Genomic DNA, 22,837 nt, shown 5'->3' on the forward strand with positions numbered 1-22,837 from the left:
CAAATTTTTTTTTCTGATTTTATTTTTAGAATTTGAAACATTTTCAATGACCTCCTCCCTCACCCTCAAGATATATATTGAGCCTGCGATCTCGGTTATTCTTCTAAAGCATGCGCACTGAAATACAAAACAAGAGAAAACCTGTGACCGGCCACCCGAGTGCGAGATCGGTGGAATTTCTCCTTCTGTCATATCTGTAAAATCCACCGATTGCTCTTCACAGCATGGCCGAGTACTGGCTTGTTTCAGCACCGGGCGAGAAAACGCAACAACAGACGTACGAAGCCCTAAAATCCCGTATGGTTGGCATGTCTCCTGTCTACAAATTTCCGATTCCCGAACTGAAGGTATTGATGGCTCACGTTCTAAATTAAGATGGGCTAGAATTTGTCTCGCTTCAAGTATCCTTTGCTGTTCCCATCATGGTATTCAGACACACCTGTTTGAATGGGTCCCATTGTTTCATTTATTTGTCAGCCTGAATAATATTTATCCAGTCTATAAGTATATCATGTCATACTCCAACTCAGGAATGAACCGGTCTTCCTTCCATATTAAGCTTATCTTATTTTACTTATCCCATGTTATACTCAATCAGGAAACAATGTTTTGAAGAAACATGAGTTTATCAAATGAATGGACCATATTGTTCAGTTATTGTTGGAAAGAAATATTGATGCCAATATATTTCATTTCCTTTCTGCTATAGGTTGGAACCCTTGATACACTAGTTGGACTTTCTGATGATCTGAACAAAGTTGATTCATTTGTTGAAAGGTATGGGTTATGAATATAGGGAAGGCCGATTTACCAATTTGGTTCTAATACTGTATGCTGTTATTGTTTTTTTGCAAAATCAGCAAATTGTTCTTTATTTTCTTTGAATTTTTAATGACCATTAAGTTACTGTGTGTCTAACATAGTATCTTTTTATTACATCACGTAGTATATTCTATATTTATAGCACAACGAGAAAGCTAGCACACTACATGGTTGATGTCCTGGAAGAACATCAGGTATTCTTTTGCATACATGAGGTTGAGGTTAATAAGGTCCCCTCCCCCCTTTCTCCTCAACAAAACACAATTCCTATTCATACCAGGGTCCTGGAGAGGAGGAGACGCCACCTTTGCCCTTTCCTCCCCCACTTCCCATTGCACACTCACACTAATTATCACATCACCTAAGAAACTTTCATCTTGAGTTAATTGATAAATTTGACTTCAGAAATAAACATTTAAAGCATTGCAGAGCCTCCAAAATCTCCCCCCCCCATGAGTGGGAAACCACAATGTGCTGGCGGCTCTCAAAAGATCAGTTCACTATTATAAAAGCCCACATAAATTTTTCTTCTTATTGAAATTTGTTAGAGAATTTTTCTCCCATAAACCTCTTCTTGGACATTACATGTGTGTTGACCTTACAAAATAATGACTTGTACCAACTCCTACTCCTCCTACTTTTCCAGGATAGAGTAAAAGAAAATCTCTTGGCAAATGGCCGTAAGTAACATGTTGTCAGGGATCTGGGGAAGGGTTAAATGTTATATGTATAAATGTTCAGTCAAAAGAAATTGTTGCCATAGTGTTTGAAAAAAACAACTGTAGATTAATGACTTCTTTCTGTTATTCATTGCAGATGAACTCAGCAACTATGTAACCAAATTTCAGTGGGATTCAGCTAAATATCCAATTAAGCAATCACTCCGTAATCTAACAGAGATCATAAGCAAGGTAAGTATGTTATAGGCCATTTAGCGGTTATTTGGGAGGCCTGTGGTTCTACGCCAAAGATAGGCTAAAATAGGCATGCATGCATGTTTCTTCTTTTATCAAATACATCAATAGCTTTGTTGTAAAACTGCAGTCCTCCCAAGATCTATTCATAATATAAAGAATACAATACACCAAAAACTGTTGACTTGTCAAATCATGCTGCACAAAATGACTATAATAAACACTTTGATCATAAGGGTTTTGAGACATATCACAGTGAAGATGAAGATGAAGATGGCAGTGAACTGCCATCTTCTTCAATTCTGACTGTCAGTGACTTTGAAGCTTTAAAATTAAATCAGTTTCATTCAAGGAAAGTATTACAAAAGCAATAAAATATATAATAATAAAGAGAAAATGGGACACAATGCAGATAGACACCTTTAGACACTGCCCTACAGAAATTTTGATTGTTTTCAAAGTTACAGCAGAACCTGGATTTTACGATGTGCGTCGGAGAAAAAAAAATGATTAACTGTACTGTACATGTATGGTGTTTTGAGTTTTTTTCTCTTTTTGTTGACAGAAAGAATCAGTAATATCGTTGTATCGAGGTCAAATATATGCTTGGGAGAACAGATTTATATCCTAAAATCTAGAATTTCGTTGGATCCAATATCGTTAGATCAATGCAATTTCTCATACATACCACTGTATTTCCGGGAGAAAGGGACGGCATCGTAAAATCGATGATATCGCAAAATCCTGTATCTTAAAATCCAGGTTCCACTGTATATGCCTCCTTCTTGTCATCTCTGACCCCTAAAGTTAGATACCTGCTTCCAATATTGTATGGCCTGCTTTGTTTTAATTTACTGTCTGGATGATATATTTCAGCAAGTCTCCCAGATTGAGCATGACCTGAAGACCAAATCAGCGGCATACAATAACATCAAAGGCACCCTCGCCTCCCTGGAGAGAAAATCTACGTAAGTATTTATTTTCAGGGTTTTCACCCCATGCTTGGTGGGGTTGGGGGGGGGGGGGGTGGTGGAAGGAGGGCTGGTGGGCAACAATAAAAATGTTTTAAAAACAAAAAAGCGTGGCTGGTGGGCCAGGAATGGAACACCCCCCAATAAACCATTTTCAAAAACACACATGATTCTCCCAATATTTTACTAAGGTTTACACTTTGAAATTCTTTTCAAAATTTAAAATGGATATGTTGAATCTGCTGATTTTTGTCTTAATACCACTTGATTGTACCTCATGTAATTTTATTACCTTCAAGACAAACTGAAAATTGGAAAAATGTTTCAAGCTGTTTGTCAAATCCAGGGCCTCAACTACTTTTGGCTAACATATCAAGATCAACATAAATACTATTGTACATTATTGATTTTTCTCTCTTGAGATCTGCTACAGCCTAATAGGATTATTTTTTCTCCAAAATGATGTCAAACTTCTTGTTACTGTTGAATAAAGCATGTATTCCTACCTATGTAGCATGTCTATGCATTATACCTCACCACTTTCAAATGACAAACTTTGTAACTGCCACCACCTGCAAATTTGTGAATTGCTATTTCCCTTCTTTTCCCAGTGTCTTTATCCACCATCATCTCTTCTGCCTTACACTGTTATTTTAAGATATCTTAAAATCTGAATTGTGCTTCTCTTCTCAGGGGCAGCCTGTTAACGAGAAATCTTGGTGAACTTGTCAAAAAAGAGCACTTTGTCTTAGACTCCGAATATCTGACAACACTACTTGTTGTTGTCCCAAAGTAAGTATTCTTATTCAAAAGTGATTTGTAAGGCTTTCATTCCAAAAACGCATATAGCTAACGTTCATTGATTATTGACAGAGCTTTGTTTAATGAGTGGAAAGAGAAATACTGGAAATTGACAGATATGGTTGTCCCAGAGTCTTCAAAGTAAGTGAAACAACTTTAATGATGGTTACAATAAGGATTGTTAACATGGCAAACACAATACTAAAGCAAGGGTATGGCTAGCAGGGATAGGGAATGGTCTTATAAAGAAAAGAAGTGGAAAGGTGTATGATGCATACAGGGATTGACATCCTTAACAAATTTTTTTAGCTATTATCCCTTTTTAAGATTTCTTGCAGTTTTTGCTTAGAATTTTTTCATCCATTTTACAGGTTGCTGTTTGAAGATAATGAACATGGGCTGTTCACTGTGACACTTTTCAAGAAAGTTTTAGAGGAGTTCAAGCACCACGCAAGAGATAACAAGTATGTCTGTATATTTGTCAGACCAAGCCCCTTTCTATTCTCATGAACAGAATTACAATTATTATCCGTCTGTTGTAATTTACCATCTTATTTTTATCTTTCAATAATTGTAGGATTGATGAAGAACATAACAATAGTTATGTGTACACTTATGTGTGATGTTTATTTTTTTCCAATTTTTAATTTTGCAAACAACATAGTTAAATCCATTTGAGTCTCTGTTAATTTCAATCCATCCTTAAAAAAAAAAAACAATTAATTGCATTTTTAGGGTATTGTTTAGTATGGTGCATGAATACTGTATTTATACTAGAATAAGCACCTACCTCAAATAAGTGCCTACCCTGAATAAGCGCCCCCTTTAATGAACGCTGCCCCGAAAATAAGCGCCCCCCTCTCCAGGTTTTGTGTAACTGAGGAAAATGACTATCATACATGTAGTTCTCTGATAGTACTGGCGCTCATAAACTCTGGACAACAAAAAGACAAATATTTAATGTATGAAAGTTTATTGAAAAAAGCTACTTCATGTTGTAATAATGATATAGAAAAAAGAAACTGTTGTAGTAGAATAAAATTGATATTAAATGAATAAAAACATTCTTCTGCCTTTTTTGCAAAATTTTTCCTTTTTAATGAGTGCCTCCCCAACATTAGCGGCCATTCAAGTAAAAACAGTATTTACATTTTCCAAGATAATCAGTATAAGAGTTTTCAGTATTTAAAAAATATCAAGTATCTATATCCAGGTCCTATTATAATGTTGGAATGCACCACCCCTATTTTAAAAAGTAAGAAATCATTATATGCTGCTTTCTTTCCAGATTTCTTGTCCGTGACTTTGTGTATGATGAGCAAGCGCTCTCTGCTGGCAAGAATGAGATCTCAAAGTTGGAGTCAGACAGAAAAAGACAGTTTGTAAGTGTTTTATTCTTCTTTTATTTTATAAGACAGAAAAAGCAGACAGTGTCTAAGTGACATACTCAGTTATAGACAAAATGGTGTGCAGAATGTCCCGCTAAGGACTGTTGAGGTTGTGGGGAAGCTGGGATTGAGTACCACTCGAACAGATTCAACATGCTTGTATAGTTGAAAGTCTATCTGTGATTCTTTGATCTTATAGTATTATGTTTTATAGGGTCCTCTTGTAAGATGGCTCCGTGTTAATTTCAGTGACTCTTTCACGGCATGGATACACATTAAGGCAAGTCAAAAGTTTATCTTTACAATCTAGTTGTCTATTTTAAGCAGTAACCTTACTATTTTACAAACCTCTTGAGTTAACTTTTATTGTTGATATATTTTGTTATTGTTTTTTTTATTAACAGGCACTAAGAGTCTTTGTTGAATCAGTTCTAAGGTAAAGACTAGTTTGGATTTTATGTGGTGTCAGACTTTCTCCATATCTTACCTTGTTTGGTTTAATTTCACACCAGATATGGCCTCCCTGTAAACTTCCAAGCAATGTTACTTGAGGTGAGAAGCATGCAATCAATCAATTGTTTTTTTTCTCTCAACCATCTTTTTGCTATACAGTACAGTACCATTGGTGTAGATAATAATTATTTTGTACTGTGCATTGTGCCCCTCGTTCCTTATATCATTTATGATTATCTTTTACAGCCATCAAAAAAGACACAGAAGAAGATCCGTGATTCCCTAGACACTGCATACAGCTACCTGGAGTCCAAGTCGTTCAGTGCAACAGTAAATGAGGTGAGAATGGACAGATAGTGTTAACCTACTGTCGAGCAAACATGAGAACACCCGAAATACGTACAGAGCTCTGTAAGTTGCTTGTTAGACTGGCGGTAGGTGCTTTGCCTCTCTAAAGCTGGATATAAAATAATTTAAAATATGATGGATATACCTCTAGGGATTCTGGTATCCACTATTGCCTACAAGACAACTCAGATACACCAGTCATGTTGTTTGCAATTGGAAACCTCATACACTAGGGAAGTTCTTGAACTGGAAATGTCTTTTTGTGGTTCTTGATGTTAGTGTGGCCTTTTAACCTGTTGTCTTAGTTTGATGGGGTTATTTGTCAGAGTATAAACGGTTCTTGATTTGACAGAATCTTCATCAATTGACAAATTGCCCACTCAGGCTTATGGTTTTACTTTACATTGCTATAAGCTGGGGTGGGGTTAGGGCAAGACATAGCTTAATGCATTACACCCTCTCTCTATTTATGCTCTTGCTGGTACCCATTGGTCTTGACCTAATAAATTGAATCGTCTCTTGCATTTTCACCACAGCAAGCGATAGACATCCCTGGTCTTATGATATCCCATCAACAGTACTACCCCTATGTCTTCTACAACATCAAGCTCAACCTTCTAGAGAGATAGGCACACCTATCTTAGGTACAAAATGAGTTTACTTGTGGGAGATGGCTTGGGGTATTGCATGCATTTACCTTATGATAAAATACAGGACTTCGGTGAGTGGCGTTTCTATATATGTACCCAGGGAAACAATTTTAACATTTCTTTTGCGATTTAAAAATCTTCTGTAATAATTGCAAATGAACAGGGGTGCTTCCTAAAACATTAATTATTATATTAAAAGTAAGACTTGACATGAGGCTGTTGTAGGTGAATCAACAGGGGGCGGATCTAGCTTTTTGCTAAAGGGGGGGGGGGGGGTGGTTTAGTGACAAAGGGGGTAGGGGGTAATTTTTTTTGTTACATATGGCTTTCTGGCAACCCAAGGGGGGAAGGGGGTTAAACCCCCTAAACCGTCCCCCTAGATCCGCCACTGATCAAACCTGGGCTTTCGGACTGGATTGTGTCCTGGGCCCCCTCTTGTGTATTGGATTCGCAACAGGTAGCCCAAAGATAGCAAAACTAGGTAGGGCCGAAAGCAGAGACACCTGTAGATGAAGATACTATTTCTTTGAAAATTTTCGAAATATGCTTTTATAAATTTTGGTTTTGGCAGCGTAGTGGTACTGACTTTAGTGCAAATTTAAAACTAGAAAGGGCAATCAAATTATAGGCAAATACAATTATCTGGAAATGGAATAAGGTGAATTTACATCTCATTTCCTCAAAGCATTTAAGGGATTCATCGTATATAGACTAAGTATTGATTGTAATTTAGCCGCCTACGCCCACGTTGTAAGTAGAATATTCAGTGATCCTTCACTTTTAATGAATTATTGAATAAATACCTCTCTACCGACTCATTTAATGCAAAGAAAAAGATAGACTGATGTTGGCGATGTCGTCATATTGTCGTTACTATTACTGCTGGCTCGATGTACTGGCTTTGTTTCCAATAGAGTCTTGTATTTCTTCAAGGCTGGTCCGCTAGGGTCTACAAATGGAAGGGTGGGGGTACGCACCACGGCGTGGAATAGGAGGGTAGGCCTTTGCCGTTTTCCGTGGTCGCTGGCGAGATTGCTAAGTGTGAGTGGAGTGAACAAACTACTGGCCCTGTATTTATTGAACAGGTATTGCGTAACGGGTGTAAAATCTGCGCATTCTGTCGTGTAAATGGCCAATAAATACCGGGCCTAAAACCACACACTTTTTGCAATTCAATGTCTTTCTTACTCACGAAAAATTGATTGGAGTTTACTCTACGGTAAGACCATTTTCTCGGCAATAGAGACGGTATCTTCTGTCATAAACTTTGCAGCATAGCTTTCTCATTTTGTACTGCCAGTGTATCGCTGTTAGAGGATACGTGCGCGCGTGTCATAATGGATGTCTATCAAATGGCAATAGAGAATGAGGCTTGTTGTTTGTCTTTTATTAATGATTTATTAATTTTTTTAAAAACGCCAACCAGAAGAGCTTGTGTACCCATACAAGCAAGAAGTCAATCTTTAGCGTCCCATGCCTGATTAACGGTGTAACACAACATATTGTGAACATGATTTTTCTACTCGCAATAGTTCACGACCTGGGTTACTACTAAAATAAATGTCTAGATCACCAGCGACTTGTCGTTTTGAAGACATTTATCACGTGGGCGTCCAGCCTTATCGTTGGATCGATGACTTTTAGACCTTGCACTTGTGGAACGTTTAATCAGTTGAAGTCAAATGGCGCGAAATCTTTCCGGAAAGTGGCGACCATATCCTTCTCCTGCATTTCGGAGACTTTACATTCTCTCCAGTCGATCCTTTCGGGCATGTTCAGAAGGGAGTCGCAAGCCACCACTTCCCTGAAAACATAACAATCAATTAATACCCGCTGCTTTATGGTCTATCCCACGTAAACCCTTTAAAGAGCCCTGGTTAGCCACACTTTTGTTTGGAAGACAACAACTGAAAAGAAATCTCGAAATAACACCAAAAAACTCGTTCTTCAATCACCAAATTAAATGGAAAATATTGCAAAAGCTTTTCCAAATCAGCCGATGGAATAGATGCTTTCTCACACTGGGTACTTGCTAGCAGGCGCGTAAAGAGGGGGGTGCGCAGGGTGCGGGCTAAAAAGTGAACATTTAGGAATGTTCAAAAACTATGCTCTTTCCATATGATACCTATGACTGCGCCCCCCCCCCCCCCCCCCCCCTCCTCGGCCAACCCTCGGAACGCGCCTGGCTAGGATGACAAAATGGCAGTTGCTGAGAGACTCTCTATGCACACTAACAAAATATACTTTTTACCTGCCAAACTGGAGGTCCATCTTGCCCCGGACCCTATGCAGCATGCGATCCCCGCTTTCAAACTCGACGACGAAATACGGGGCTCCAATACGAACAGCCTGTGTTAATAGCAAATCGACTCTATATAACAACTTATATCGCATGCGATCAAAGGCAGGACAAGATGCGGTGTTAAAGTTGGAAGGGATCAGGTGATGGATAACAGGATTAGGAGAGAATTAATTGTTAGAGTAGGAGGGGATCAGTTGTTAGTATAGAAGATCGGTTCTAAGAGTAGGAGGGGATCACTAGTTGTTAGTATAGGAGATCAGTTCTTAGAGTAGGAGGGGATCACTTGTTGTTAGTATAAAAGATCAGTTCTTAGAGTAGGAGGGGATCAATTGTTAGTATAGGACATCAGTTCTAAGAGTAGAAGGGGATCAGTTGTTAGTGTAGGAGCTCAGTTCTTAGAGTCAGGGGATCAATTGCTAGTATAGGAGATCAGTTCTTAGAGTAGGAGGGGATCAGTTGTTAGTATAAGAGATCAGTTCTTAGAGTATAGGGGGGGGACAGTTGTTAGTACAGGAGATTAGTTCTTAGAGTAGGAAGGATCAGTTGTTAGTATAACAGATCAGTTCTTAGAGTAGGAGGGAATCAGTTGTTAGTAAAGGAGGAGATCAGTTCTAAGAGTAGGAGGGGATCAATTTTTAGTATAGGAAATCAGTTCCTTAGAGTGGACAAGCGTTAGAGTAGATAGAAGGGGATCAAATGTGAGGTAGAGAAAGATAAAGCATTGGGATAGGAGGGTTCAGCATTATACCTGTTTTAGGTCAGTACCACTGGCCAAGTCTGTCATTTCCATTCCTTTCATTTCTGCATGCCCACGAAAGGCCTCCTTTACTTCATCTTCTGGTATTTTCGGTATTGGAATAACCTGTATAACAGACATTGAAGGGAATGTACGACTAAAATATTGGAACAGGTTGAAACATTAGATCCCTAACAACGTTAGGAAAAAGAGGAACAAGGAATGTATTTACTGCGTCATTTTCAATATTCTGCAATCGGGAATAATATCCAAATGCTAATCGACTTTCTGGCTATCGTCAATCAAATTATAACGGAATTGTATTTGGCGCTTTTTGATTCTTCTTATACGAAGTGGCGTTATTGGACACCATTTAAGTGCATTGATTTTGAATCACGGAAACTTGAAAGGAATTAAGCTGTGGAAATCGTCGGCAGAGTCACGCAGAATATTTTACACTGCAGTAATGCATTAAGTGAGAAGGTAGCATATCGAGGCTTCATCTGGTGCACAATGCATAGCGATGTGTAAACCTGTAGCTGCAGATGCTGGGTATAAAAGTTTCTCTCGAACATCACACATGATCGACCTTTCTTCTTAAACATTTTCTTCAGGGCTTGTTTGTATCTATGTAGTATAATAGTCAAGGATTCTTGATGAAAAATAGAAAACTTCGGATATAGGTATAGTTTTTTTTATCCTCTAAAAAGATACTTTTCCAGCTCCATTAGTGTCTCCTGTTGAGAAAAAAATAACAAGGATAAATTCTAAGTTATCTTTGGTTCAACTAAATTGATATGCTTCAAGTGAATGCAGCACGTGAGGTGAAAATTTATCGACGGTGACTTTTATAAATCACTCAACGATGAATCACAGCTCGCAATTTCCAGCCCGGCATCAAAATCAGCCAGCATTTCTAGAATTGCTTAAGAAAGAAAATGTTGGTGCAGCATCTCTGAGATGTTTAGCAAACGTGGTATGCATACAGTGATCTGGAGCATTAAAGAACATACCTCATCAAGCTTGACTGTGGACTCAAAATGAGCAATTGGGCAAACCAGCACGTGCTCCGGGACCAGACCGCCTTTTGCCAACGCCACGTAAGTCTGTTGTAAACAAGGCTAGTCTATAAACATCATCAAGCTAGACTACATCATCAGGAAGTCAAAACACACATCGAGACGTAAAGACACAATATCAAGAACGTAAGAACACATCATTAGAAAGCTAGAACACATAATCAGGAAGTCATAACACACATCGAGACGTAAAGACACAATATGAAGAACGTGAGAACACATCATCAGTAAGCTAGAACACATCATCAGGAAGTTATAACACACATCGAGACGTAAAGACACAATATCAAGAACGTGAGAACACATCATCAGAAAGATAGAACACATAACCAGGAAGTCATAACACACATCGAGACGCAAAGAAACAACATCAAGAACGTCAGAACACATCAGTAAGCTAGATCACATCATCAGCAAGTCATAACACAAACACATCGAGACGTAAAGACACAATATCAAGAACGTGAGACACATCATGAAGATGTAGCTCAAAAAAGGTTAATACCATGTTCCCTACGCTGACTACCAAGTGCTTCTCGACATTAGGGCTTCCTAAGCAGAACCAGCAAGGTCCTTTGGTAGGAGCTGGTGATAACAACATGAAAAAAGCGGTCAGAATTTTATACAAAACAAGTATGACAAGTCAAGCTTTTTTTTAACGCAGCACATCACTTACGCGGTCCTTTCCGCGGCTGCTTTGGTGGATTACCATCTGCTATAAAATAAGGCCAATAAGGGAATATGTAACTGTGATTTGTATTGAATACAAATGTTGCAATATGCTGAGGATTTCCCTCTAAGGAAAAAAAAAAAAACGTATTGGTAGCAGGACGATAAGAGGCTTTTGATGACATCCTGAGCTGAAAAAAAGTTACAAATATCTACAGGTTAGGGTGAATACTCCTAACAATGAGATGAAAGATCTAAACATACCCCCTGGTCCCCTGCGCTTCTGACCCTGCCCAGCGGCTTTACTCATGTCAAAGAAGAATCCACCAGAAGCAGGCTGGAAGAAGAAGACACGAAGAAGCTGTTAGTTTAACATGTCACCTATCTGATACTGATTCGCCAAAACCTCACTAATCCTAGCCCCTTTCGATAGCCTTTCTAACTAAACCCAGAGCTTAGGTTAACAGACATCGTCCTTAACCTAAAAGTCTCTTACACTGAGTCTGTCATCCATCTCCCTTTTGCTCTGGCTGTGATAAATCAGTTGAAACCTGCTTACTATATCGATCCCCTGTCACAATTCGCTAGCTAACCCCTTAACCTCTATGCCTGGTACTAGCTCTACTGTACCTTCTGTACAGGCTGTGATTGGGCATTTGACACCTGCTTGCCATATGGATTCTCTGTCACATCATCAGGTTGTTCAGTTAACTTGCTGGCATCCATGGCACTCATGGGAACGATGTTGAATGCATACATGTACTGAAAATAGAGTAGCTCTGTTAAAATCTATGAAGAAAGTTGATAGCAAAATCATTACCATTTTATTATACTGTACTGCTATGTACTGTCAATTGAGTAAACATTACAAGTTCTTCATTAACTTGAACCTCTTGGGCATTTCCATGTATGAGAATGCCATGAATTTGGTAACATTTCTGAAATACCTTTTTTTGGATTTCCAGCATAAAAATCTTATATGTTTTTTAGCATACCTTTTTCTTCTGTGGATTTCCAATGTATGACAGTGCTATAAATCTGGTAACATGTCTAGCAGGCTCTCGAAGTACCTGGTGGTTCCTAAAAACGTTATCAGAATGGCTTATCTAGCTCTTGTAAACACTGTGCATGTCCTATTTGTAAACCAGTTAGCTGCTTCATTCTCAAGCCCGCACCTCAAATGGGACTGCATGTCCCATTACACATTTTGAGTTAACTTCTTTATTTTGTATCTATTTTTTTGAATTACCCTTAAATGTGTTCCTAAATAATTTAGCTGTTAACTGAATAAAGAAGTACATAAAACATTTTTTTTATTGTCACCTGTATGGCACTCTCTCAAAGTGAATTCCTTCTTTTCCAACAAAGTGATAGCGGGGCTTAAGCTTGGAAGCAAGTTGTGATACAGTTGTAGATCCAGGTGGTATTGTTTCCACATCACTCTGAAAATGTAAATGTAAAAAATGCCTCAAGTCATTAAAACAGAAAAGGTGTAGGCAAATTTTATAACCAGAAAATTGCAGCCATAAGCTTAATTGAGTTGAATTTACAAGGGGTTTTATCTTATATTATCACCTCATGTCATTTATCCTGCTGAAAAGATTAACAAACTCACAGGTTTCTTGGTAAACTTGGCAACATCTTGTGGCCAGCAAGATGTCAAAAGTAAGTCAACACCCTTGAAATTCTCTTCATTGGATTTACTTTCAAGTGAAGCAACATCTTGTTCAGAAAACACACAGCCACCCTGGGGACATTTTAACACAATCATTAGAAGAGACAAACGACACGACCACACTATGCATGCCTTGGCTATTGTGTTCTAAATGGAAGAACAGAGGGACACCATAATTTTAGAAGATCTGACTTGTGTCAGATTGCTTGTAATCTAAGAAAATGGAGATAATGTTGTGAATATTTCTCTGTTAAACAGGTACGTGGCTAAACAGACTAATAAGGTTTTTGCATTTCCAATATGGCAGCATTGTTCATTCATTTTGGGTTTACTTTTACAAAAAAAAAAAACACACACACAAACACCCAATCTAACGACTTCAAGAACACTTCTTCAAGAATATATGGAATCATTTGTCTTTAAATAAGCTTGAAGTGTGTGATCCATCATAGAAACTTAAGGTTGGTTCTCACTAGGACGCAAGCGTAAGCGCAAACGGAAGCGCAACACAAGTGAGAATCAGTCAAACGCAAGTGCAAGAAAATCAAGCAGTTGCGTTCTCTTGCGCTTATGTTCTAGTGAATCGGAAAACTATGTGCGTTCCGCTTGCGCTTACGTCCAAGTGAGAACCAACCTTTAGTTTACTGAGTTCTTATTGTGCACCATACAAAATGATATTATAAGAATAAAGTGGGTTATACCTTTAGGCCCTCAGCTTTATCTGTGCCACTAAGATAAGCAATCTGTAATCCTGATGGGGTCTTTAGAACACCTTTTCTTCCTGAAAAATAATTTCATAACAAAAACATCATCACCTTACTGAAGCTTAGAAAAACAAACTCACCTGCAATAAATAAGAAACATGAATGGAAGCATTTTTTTTTGCAAGCTCAGTAGGTTTAGCAATGATTTCCCCCCGTTATTGCTAGCTTATGTGCATGCCCATTGCCAGGATTTTGTACGGGGGGTGCGTTTACCCATTTTCCCTTAGGTAGCTGTCCTAGCTCGCAGTGGTACTTAATTTTCCTTCATCGGGGCGGACCTTCAAGTTGTGTGGGGAGGTTCTTCCGAACCCCCCCCCCCCTGGCTACCCCCCCTCACACAATATGTGATCACACAAAACTCAATCATAGTAGTAATTCACTGTAAATCTTTCTAAGCACTAATTTATACTATACCTAGATAAGTGATATTCTCACACAGCTCTGTGCCATCTTCCAGAAAATCAGCCTCAAAATACTTCATTTCCTCTGGATCATTTGGTCCAAGGATGTATGTAATGATTGGAGCTATAGATAAATAGACACATATTGTAGGTAAAAGTATTTATAATGATGCAATAATTTTTATTCACTTTATATAAAAACCACTACCTCTCAGCTCTCCTTTCATGTAGGAATCCCACTCCCTGTGAGTTTCTTCTGAGCCACTAAAAAAACTTCCAACACAAAGAAGCATCTGAAAAAATAAACGAAACTTTTAATCATTCAGAAGAAATAACCTGTGTTCCAAAGAGAACCAGTTCCCCATCAATTCTGCCATAATTAATTACATTGGGAATCAATATGAATCAGTCATAATCAGTAGCGGATGAACGTTTAAACCCCCCCCCCCCCCCCCCTCCTTGGGCTGCTTTTTTATTGTTTTCATTGTTTCTGTTCATTCCAAAATCGTTACGAAGGTAAGAAGCTAGATCCGCCCCTGACAATACATTATTGGTCAGTGATATTCAGTATCAAACAATTATTTGTTATTGCTATCAATTTGTACCAAATCTGGCTACTCATAAACAGCTTGTGACGTGACTACATTGGATTTTTATTATGGTAAACCCAGAATTGGATAATATAGGCCAATAACAAAAAATGGTCAGATGACACACTCAGTGATCTGAAAGAGTCTGTCCTGACCGCAGGCTTGGCATCAGACTGCATATCCTGGGAAAGTGCAGTGTAACTCCATGTGGTATCATACTCCCCAATAAGTGGAGGCAAGATGTAAATGGAAGTGAGTGTGAGTGAGACAATATTTGTCGGAGTATTTTCCAAGCCACACACTAAATGAACTCCTAAACTTTTCTATTCCAACCCTTCCAATTTTCCTCGCATCAAATGCCAAATCAAGTGCACTGACAAATTTTGACAAAATTTGACAAATTTTTTTTTCAAATTCTGACAAATTTTCCTCGCATCAAATTCCAAATCAAGTGCACTGACAAATTTTGTGGCAAAGTTAATGTAAGGCTTATATATGCATCTGCCAAATACAAGAAATGGCAGGACTTCTAGCCCCCATAACAAATTTTCAAATTTTCTATGGCCTGCTACTAGAATGAGTCTGCATGTGAGACGGAACTTGATTTCTAGTATACCCCTCTATTAGCTCGCATAGGAAGCATTTCATTGGAAAGTTTGACAAAGGGAAGAATTTAACTGCAATTGACCCAACTAATTTCATGGAAACCCCCAGAGGACTCTCCACAAAAGTAGATGGTGGTGATCGTCCTATCTTTTAGATTATTAAATTATGTTTCTATGAGAGTCCCCCCCCACCCCTCCCTGGGTGGAAACTATACTCGCCCAATTTCTGCTAAGTGGGCTATTCTAGCATTCCATGCGGAACGCATCCTATAATGATTATCTCAGGCCTGTTTCCAGGGGGGTGCAGGGGGTGCAAACACGCCCCCCCCCCCTCCACAACAGCTGAAAGTCCACTTTTGGTTCTCAATAGACAGGCTATTTGTAGTTTGCAGACAAAACCCAAAATCATAAGCAAGATCACTTTGGTATGTAGCCAAATTCGATATTAAATGTCACATCGATTTCGGGGACTCCTCGGTATCGTTTCGGGTCCTGGGATCATTTCGGGTCCTGTAACAGAACTCCCCCCCCCCCCCACCCCACCCCGGAAAAATTAGGTCCACTTTTTTCGGATTTCGCACTCCCTCAAGAAAAATCATGGTTACGGGCCAGTATCTGGACCTAACAACTGATATAGCATATACAATATCATACAGACTGTAAAAAAACACACATATAAGCTTACCTCAAAGCCTGGGTTTTTCTTTAAAACGGTTTTAACTCTGTTATACAGCTGGTTGATTTTTCCATTGACATCGCCACAAACAAGTCTAGACGAAAAATGAGGTTGAGTATTAGTGAGTATTTATAATCGAATAAAAGTTCTCATATGTTCAACATAGATTAAGTTATGGAAAGGAAACATTCGAATCATAATAATTTTAAATATAACTTACATTTTCAGTGGTTGCGACATTTCTTTGCAATGTTATTATTAGGTAATTCCCCGGAATCACTAGCCGTTTAAGAGGACTTATTGTGTAAATATCTCTCCAAGACTAAGGCGATCATTATTGAAGCGGAGCACTTATTTCAGAATTTGCCGCCATCTTGCAAAACCTCGTTTTTACACTATCAACTTGGGTTTCCTGTGGTTAGGGTAATCCTGCCGCTGCCGGCCAAAGATATTTCGGCCTCAACAAAAAAATTAACCTTGACATGTATCGATTTTTTTTGTTTTTTTGTTTTTGTTTTTAAATATAAATTCATTATATTCCTATGTATTTATGAGGAAAAAATAGCGGATTTTATGGGTTATTATAGCTCAGAATTGCATTCTGGGATAGATGAATATCGTAATGCCCGATGGGATAGGATCCGGGACACCACGTGGTGCGTCCTCTTTTCACCCACAGCCATGGCGGAACAAGTAAGTCGAGCACATGGCACTACTTTATTCGAACTTATCTCGCTCTAAAACCCCTATTATCAAATTATTTTCGAATTTTTAAATAAAGTAACTCATAATCCTTACGTTAAGATGTTATTTGTTCGTATATCCTTTGTCTTTATATGTAATAATGTGATATTTCATGGCCAGGCCAAACCGCTTATTGCCACATTTTTTACAGAATTCGAGCTTCTTTTTACCCTCTAATGTGAAGATTTGTTATTGATTGTTGTATGAAACAGGAATATGTCCTTACTTTGTACACTTTTCATATTTGGTTCGTAAGAAGCTCAATTTCAATGCAATACACTTTGTTAAAAGCCTATTCGCCTATTCTACATGGGATACACTGAGCTTTTATCAGCGAACATTTTTTACAGGGAAATAAGACCTCCATGCTAAAGGTTCTATTTTATCAATTTATTAAGAAACCAGAAGTTTATAAAGATCAATAACATCTTCATAAAATACTACTTCATTGTTTATACCTGATAAACTAATCTAATGACAGCTTTTTACTTGCACCAGTCCAAGTTTATTGACCTTCGTGTTTTTCTTTCCAGACAGAGAGGGCGTACCAGAAACAGGCCCCCATCTTCCAAAACAGGAAACGTGTGCTTGGCCAGGTCACCAAGAAGAAGGACCTGCGCTTTGTCAGGAATGTTGGCCTGGGATTTAAAACACCAAAAGATGTATGCAATTGTAATTACTTACTACCTGAGAGAGAGAGGTCACGATGAGAGATATCAAGCTGAGGCTTTGGCGCATCAACCAACCTTTGTCGTTAAAACCAAAGCCCCAGTTTGATATTTCCCAGCATGACCGAATGATGATCGAAATGTGATGGTAGAACCATACGCAAATAAGAGCTCTAAAGTGCTGTTGCAAGTAATACAATCATTATTTTATCATGCTACAAACCCTTGGGGATCCAATTCTACAATGTGCAACACATTTAGACAAGGCACCTTTTAAAGAAGCTTTTTTGTGCTTTTGCTCTTAGGCTTGTTTAGGGTATGTACTATTTAAGTATTTATTGTACTAAAAATTAGCTTTTATCTCTTTAGGCCATCGAAGGTACTTACATTGACAAGAAGTGTCCCTTCACTGGCAATGTGAGCATCCGTGGACGTATTTTGACTGGTATCTGCAGGAGCATGAAGATGAAGAGAACCATCATCATCCGACGGGACTACCTTCACTACATCAAAAAATACAATCGGTTTGAAAAGCGTCACAAGAATCTAGCTGCTCATTGCTCTCCATGCTTCAGGTGAGCTGGGCATGATGCAATAGCATTTACCTTTAAAATTATAGCATTTCTACAGTCAGCATGCCACAACCTTTGAGATATTTGGTAGCCAAACCTCGAAGTGCTAGTATGTCTCACAGAAAAAAATGTTAAGCAAATTTCCATGTTGCGTAGACAACACTTTGTCACTGCACAGTTCTTTTTATTATTTATAACCAAGATACACTAAAATTTTTTCCTCTGAAAAAGACATATCCCTCTAATTTCTAAGTTCAAGTTAAAGCCGCATTGTCACCAGTTTACTTCCCGATGAGTAATCTCAGATGATTTTTTAATCATTCATAGCAGTGAATACTGTCCATTATTCTGAGATAGCGAACTAATCAGAGCGCACGTTCTTATGAGGAGGTTCCTGCCAAGTATATAATAAATGTGATAATCAGCGTTTCATTTTAATGCAAGTGTTAAGACCAGCGGTCTGAGTTCGTCGAGATTTCTCGGAAAAATGAAGTTTGGGTGCCCTAGCTCAAAATTAAACTGGTAATAGGTATGGGTGACCATGATATCCTGTGAAAGTTTGAAGCAATTTGGATAAATATTTTTGGCGATAGAAGCCGAAAAGTAATTTTTCGTCTCCCGCACCCGGATTTGAGACAATTTCGTGGTTGTTAGAAAAAAACCTAAAAACCGATTCGCAACGCGTGATAAAACAACTGTAGCTTATATAAACCTAAAGAATGGATAATAAGGAACTCCCAGGCTGAAGGATAAGCTGTTCTGTCAGCACCTTATTATTTTACGCGATTTTATTTTATTTTATGTTTTTAGATGACTTTGAAAAGCCTTGAAATAATCGTGTAATATCGCCGATGAGATGTGGATTTGGCAAAAATGTTTGCATTCATCGAAAAGAGCATCATTTCTACTTTTGATATGTGAAATAAAATTTAGGGGCAAATAAAATCCGACTTTTTTACAAGCCGAAATATGACCCCCACTTGACCCTAATTATAAACAAATGCTGACACTCACTTTTTAATGCCTCACTACCAAAAACTTATAAATAACAATTAAAACTCCCAAAAAAAAGGATGCAATATAATTCTTGAAAATACTGGTATTTGATCAAATATTCTTGTCTCTCTGATGTTTATATGCTTTTCAAGATCATATTTTCATAACATTTTAAAGTACAATCCCCCGGTTCTTATTCTTCCGCTTCATGAGCATCACAAAACTTTTTCCCACGAAAGTTATTCTTAAATCGTCCTATATTTATTTCTATCCATCCCTCGTTCTATAAGCATTATAATATTTTCTTTCGTTCCCTACTTTCGTGGACTAGAAACGCGTACCATCTTCTGCTGTCGTGTTGTTATGCAAATTCGATGAGTTAATTTATTCAACAATCGTTCATACAAAGAAATCAAGTAAAAATTGATGCTTTAACTATTGTTTTCAATACTACCAAAAAAATTCCATTCTTGTCAGGGAGCATATGTCCAAAAAAGCTCCCTAGGTAAATTTTGAGGTTACTTTTCTGTTTTCATTTTTTCGCGCGTTAACTTAGGGCCTAATCGCACTAGGAGGACAAAATTTGTCTGGCTGGGATAAACAGCCGTCCAAATTTTGTCCTAGCCAATCGATTGGTTTGTTAACCAGTAAAAAAATCGCTTTCACTATTCACTTTACCGGCATACTACAAGCAAGACAATGCAGGATTCTATCATTGCGCGTAAGGTGCAGTAAACGCTTATTGCGCTTCTTTACTTTGACAAAGTCTCAGGCAGGAGATCATAGGACCAGAGGACTGAAGAGGGGGGAGGTGTGGCTTGCTCAACCATAGGTACCATTTGGAAAAAGAATAATATTTGAAAAGCCTTCAATAGGGGGGGGGGGGGCGTTTACCCGGTGTATTATAGCCACCATCTTGGATTTGAGCAAAAATGAAAAACGAGGGGAGTGGGAGGGGAAGAGGAGAGAGAGCCTTCAAGCCGCATCCTGACCAATCGATTTCAACGTTTCCGGGCTCGTTCAGTGACGGTGAATTCGATGACATCAAGCGTGCTGTCGAGCGCAGGGCGAACGCCGCTGAGCCAGAACCCGCAGTCAGCAACGAGGAAGAGCCTACCACAAAGCTATTCAGCTGTCCAGTGCGTGAAAGGCTATACACGCTTGGCTTGGTTAGACCGGCACACACTATACGGCAAATGCGAGTTTGACAAAGAAGGGGAATGCATATCTTTGCCCGGGGGGGGGGGGGGGGGGTACTCTCTAAAAATGTAGACGGGGGTAATCGTCATATCTTTTAGGGTATAAAATTTCTACCAACTGCCATCTCTTAGGGGGTGTTGGAGGATTTTTCAGATTCTGTTATCTCTTAGGGTATAAACTTCGATTAATTGCTATTCCTAAGGGGGTGTTAAACGGTTTTTTTTTCGATTCTGCTATCCCTTAGGAGCAAAAATTCCTTCGACCTCACCCAATTTTCCATCTCTTAGAGGAAATAATTTCTGTTGACCACGCCTAAAGTGCCATCCCAAACGGGTTACAATCAATTTTGCCGACGATCACCCCCGTCTGTTTTTATCGGAGTCCCCCTTCCCGGCAAGCTTGGCTACCACCAAAAAGTAGTCGGGGGAGGAGGGGGGGCGTACCATTAATTGGGAATGAAGTGATAGAATCAACAAGCTGCATCTCTATACAGTGGAACGCCGATTACATCAGCGAGTTCCTATTACCGGGCCATGTACAGGTGTATTATTTCCGAAAATAACACAGGGTGCGGAGGCAGTAGAGGCTGCGGAGGAGGCAGCCGCCTACTTGCGTACGAGAGCTGCCATCCTAGATGAATGCCAACTAAATCACCCAATAGAAGCGAACGGCATCGACTTGTGCCACTTGTACTCCAGGTACAGGCTCACCTTTCTTTCAGTGGCCACCCTTCCCACTATCTGCAAAGAGCTGGAGCTTCAAGTGCCCGGAGCAACCCGACGCAAAGCTTCTTTTGTAGCCACGCTCGTGGATGTTATTCGAAGATGTAGTTGCGCAAAATAAATCCACGATTTCTTGGGTCCCGATTATATTTTTTTCATGGTTACATGAAATAGATTTCTGAGTCGGTAATCCTGTGTTCTGTTGTGAAGACCAGAGTAAGTTTTTACACTTCAATACTCTCTTTTACTAAAAAGGAAAACAGCTTACGGTGAGAGGCCTCAATATCGCAAATGTCTCAGCGTTCTTGCATAATTTGTATTTTTATTTGAGCAAATTTGTAGTTGAACAAAGGCTTTGAAAATAAGCAAATTTTGACAATTTGATCAAGCTTTTTGTTTAATTACAATTTAAAACTGTACACAATTATGTCAGTATCGCTTGTTAATTAAATAAAAACATGCAAAACTCTCATTTTCTTCTTTTGGACGTTTTTCTTTTTAATAAGTAATTATCAGAAAAGTCTTATTGCAGTCATGGTGAGGTATTTTATGCTTGTCGCTTTGTTTGTCACGCTTTAATTACGTATGCATGGCAGCAAACAAAATAGTATCACGCGAGCCTAAAAATCGCAATTTAATGCAATAAATGCTATGAAATTATTACCATTAAATTTTAGTATTGCCGACAGTATATTTCTTTTGATTTGAGCGCTCTTTCTTGTTTTTCTGGAGATTTGAAGGCGTTGTTTGAATGCGGAAAACCCGATACAGTAGTCCGCATTTGTTTATAATTAGGGTCAAGTGGGGGTCATATTTCGGCTTGTAAAAAAGTCGGATTTTATTTGCCACTAAATTTTATTTCACATATCAAAAGTAGAAATGATGTTCTTTTCGATGAATGCAATCATTTTTGCCAAATCCACATCTCATCGGCGATATTACACGATCATTTCAAGGCTTTTCAAAGTCATTTAAAAACATAAAATAAAATAAAATCGCGTAAAATAATAAGGTGCTGACAGAACAGCTTATCTTTCAGCCTGGGAAATCCTTATTATCAATTCTTTAGGTTTATATAAGCTTCAAATGTTTTATCACGCGTTGCGAACCGGTTTTTAGTCTTTTTCTAACAACCACGAAATTGTCTCAAATCCGGGTGCGGGAGACGAAAAATTACTTTTCGGCTTCTATCGCCAAAAATATTCATCCAAATTGCTTCAAACTTTCACAGTATACTGAGGTCAACTATACCTATTACCAGTTTAGTTTTGAGCTAGGGCGCCCAAACATCATTTTTCCGAGAAATCTCGACGAACTCAGACCGCTGGTCTTAAGATCTGGAAGTTATGGTAATTTTCAGTTACTTATTTGTGTTGTCATGTTCTTTTTCAGGGATATTGCACTTGGGGATCTGATCACAGTTGGACAGTGTCGTCCTCTCAGCAAGACTGTGCGTTTCAATGTGCTTAAAGTCAGCAAGGGCAAATCCACTATGAAGGGAAAGAAGGAATTTGAAAAGTTCTAAATGTCATCAATAATAAATACTCTTGTTGGCTGAGATTCTGTGTCTTCAGTCTTTTTATATATATTTCCAAATAATAATGAGTGACCTATTACACTTTAACAATTACATTTTGCTGCACAGGATTTTGAAAACCACTCTATCATTCCCCTTGAAAAAAAGACCTTTGTGCCCGGGGGGGGGGGGGGGGGGGGGTCTTTAGGGTAAAAGTGATAGGGAAATTCAATAAATACCTGCAAACCAAAAATTGTTACCCTTAAAAATAACCCCGGAAGCCATTAAAAAATACCAATTCTAAGAGAAAAGCCTATTATTTCCCCAGATACCCCCTAAAAAATACCTGAAGCCCGATTTTGACCCCTAAAAAATACGACGAGCATCCCTACCAGGTCGACATGGGAAGAACCCCCCCTCGGGCCTTGTGTTTTCGTGCTCAAGCAATGAAAAAAGGGATGAAAGAGCGAGAACATATTACCCAGCTACTAGGGATGTAGCTTGTACATTGTAGACTTAATATGATACTAGAAGGGCTAGGTGCTTTCTTTCTTCATTGAAGATCATGCCTGAAT

At 38.7% G+C, this 22,837-nt stretch overlaps 3 protein-coding genes across 4 annotated transcripts; 2 read left to right on the forward strand and 1 right to left on the reverse strand.

Annotated features, from left to right (window-relative positions):
- Nucleotides 1-104: 104 nt before the first annotated feature.
- Nucleotides 105-7,192, forward strand: LOC5520019 (V-type proton ATPase subunit C). Its single transcript, XM_032364882.2, has 15 exons — nt 105-347; nt 710-777; nt 965-1,016; nt 1,469-1,502; nt 1,639-1,733; nt 2,613-2,704; nt 3,401-3,499; nt 3,581-3,649; nt 3,880-3,972; nt 4,797-4,890; nt 5,111-5,176; nt 5,301-5,332; nt 5,409-5,448; nt 5,596-5,688; nt 6,234-7,192. Exons 1-15 carry the CDS (start codon nt 225-227, stop codon nt 6,324-6,326), a joined length of 1,143 nt encoding a protein of 380 aa, XP_032220773.1. The 5' UTR covers nt 105-224; the 3' UTR covers nt 6,327-7,192.
- Nucleotides 7,193-7,725: 533 nt separating this feature from the next.
- On the reverse strand, nt 7,726-16,339 carry LOC116603569 (CWF19-like protein 1). Of its 2 annotated transcripts, none has more exons than XM_048725826.1 (18): nt 16,065-16,339; nt 15,854-15,938; nt 14,182-14,266; nt 13,987-14,097; nt 13,510-13,589; nt 12,749-12,880; nt 12,457-12,575; nt 12,129-12,213; nt 11,764-11,895; nt 11,398-11,470; nt 11,141-11,176; nt 10,970-11,049; nt 10,399-10,491; nt 10,100-10,122; nt 9,919-10,012; nt 9,398-9,511; nt 8,599-8,696; nt 7,726-8,151 (listed from the first exon to the last, which is right to left on the reverse strand). In XM_048725826.1, exons 1-18 carry the CDS (start codon nt 16,082-16,084, stop codon nt 8,016-8,018), a joined length of 1,596 nt encoding a protein of 531 aa, XP_048581783.1. In that variant the 5' UTR covers nt 16,085-16,339; the 3' UTR covers nt 7,726-8,015. The 2 variants fall into 2 exon arrangements, with proteins under 2 accessions (XP_048581783.1, XP_048581782.1); XM_048725825.1 differs by having other exon boundaries at nt 11,141-11,179.
- A 67-nt stretch (nt 16,340-16,406) lies between these two features.
- On the forward strand, nt 16,407-22,306 carry LOC5520091 (40S ribosomal protein S11). The gene is made up of 4 exons (XM_001639829.3): nt 16,407-16,537; nt 17,122-17,250; nt 17,626-17,831; nt 22,139-22,306. Exons 1-4 carry the CDS (start codon nt 16,418-16,420, stop codon nt 22,269-22,271), a joined length of 588 nt encoding a protein of 195 aa, XP_001639879.2. The 5' UTR covers nt 16,407-16,417; the 3' UTR covers nt 22,272-22,306.
- The last annotated feature ends 531 nt before the right edge of the window (nt 22,307-22,837 follow it).

This window comes from Nematostella vectensis, chromosome 3, assembly GCF_932526225.1.
Source record: "Nematostella vectensis chromosome 3, jaNemVect1.1, whole genome shotgun sequence".
Taxonomy (NCBI): domain Eukaryota; kingdom Metazoa; phylum Cnidaria; class Anthozoa; order Actiniaria; family Edwardsiidae; genus Nematostella; species Nematostella vectensis.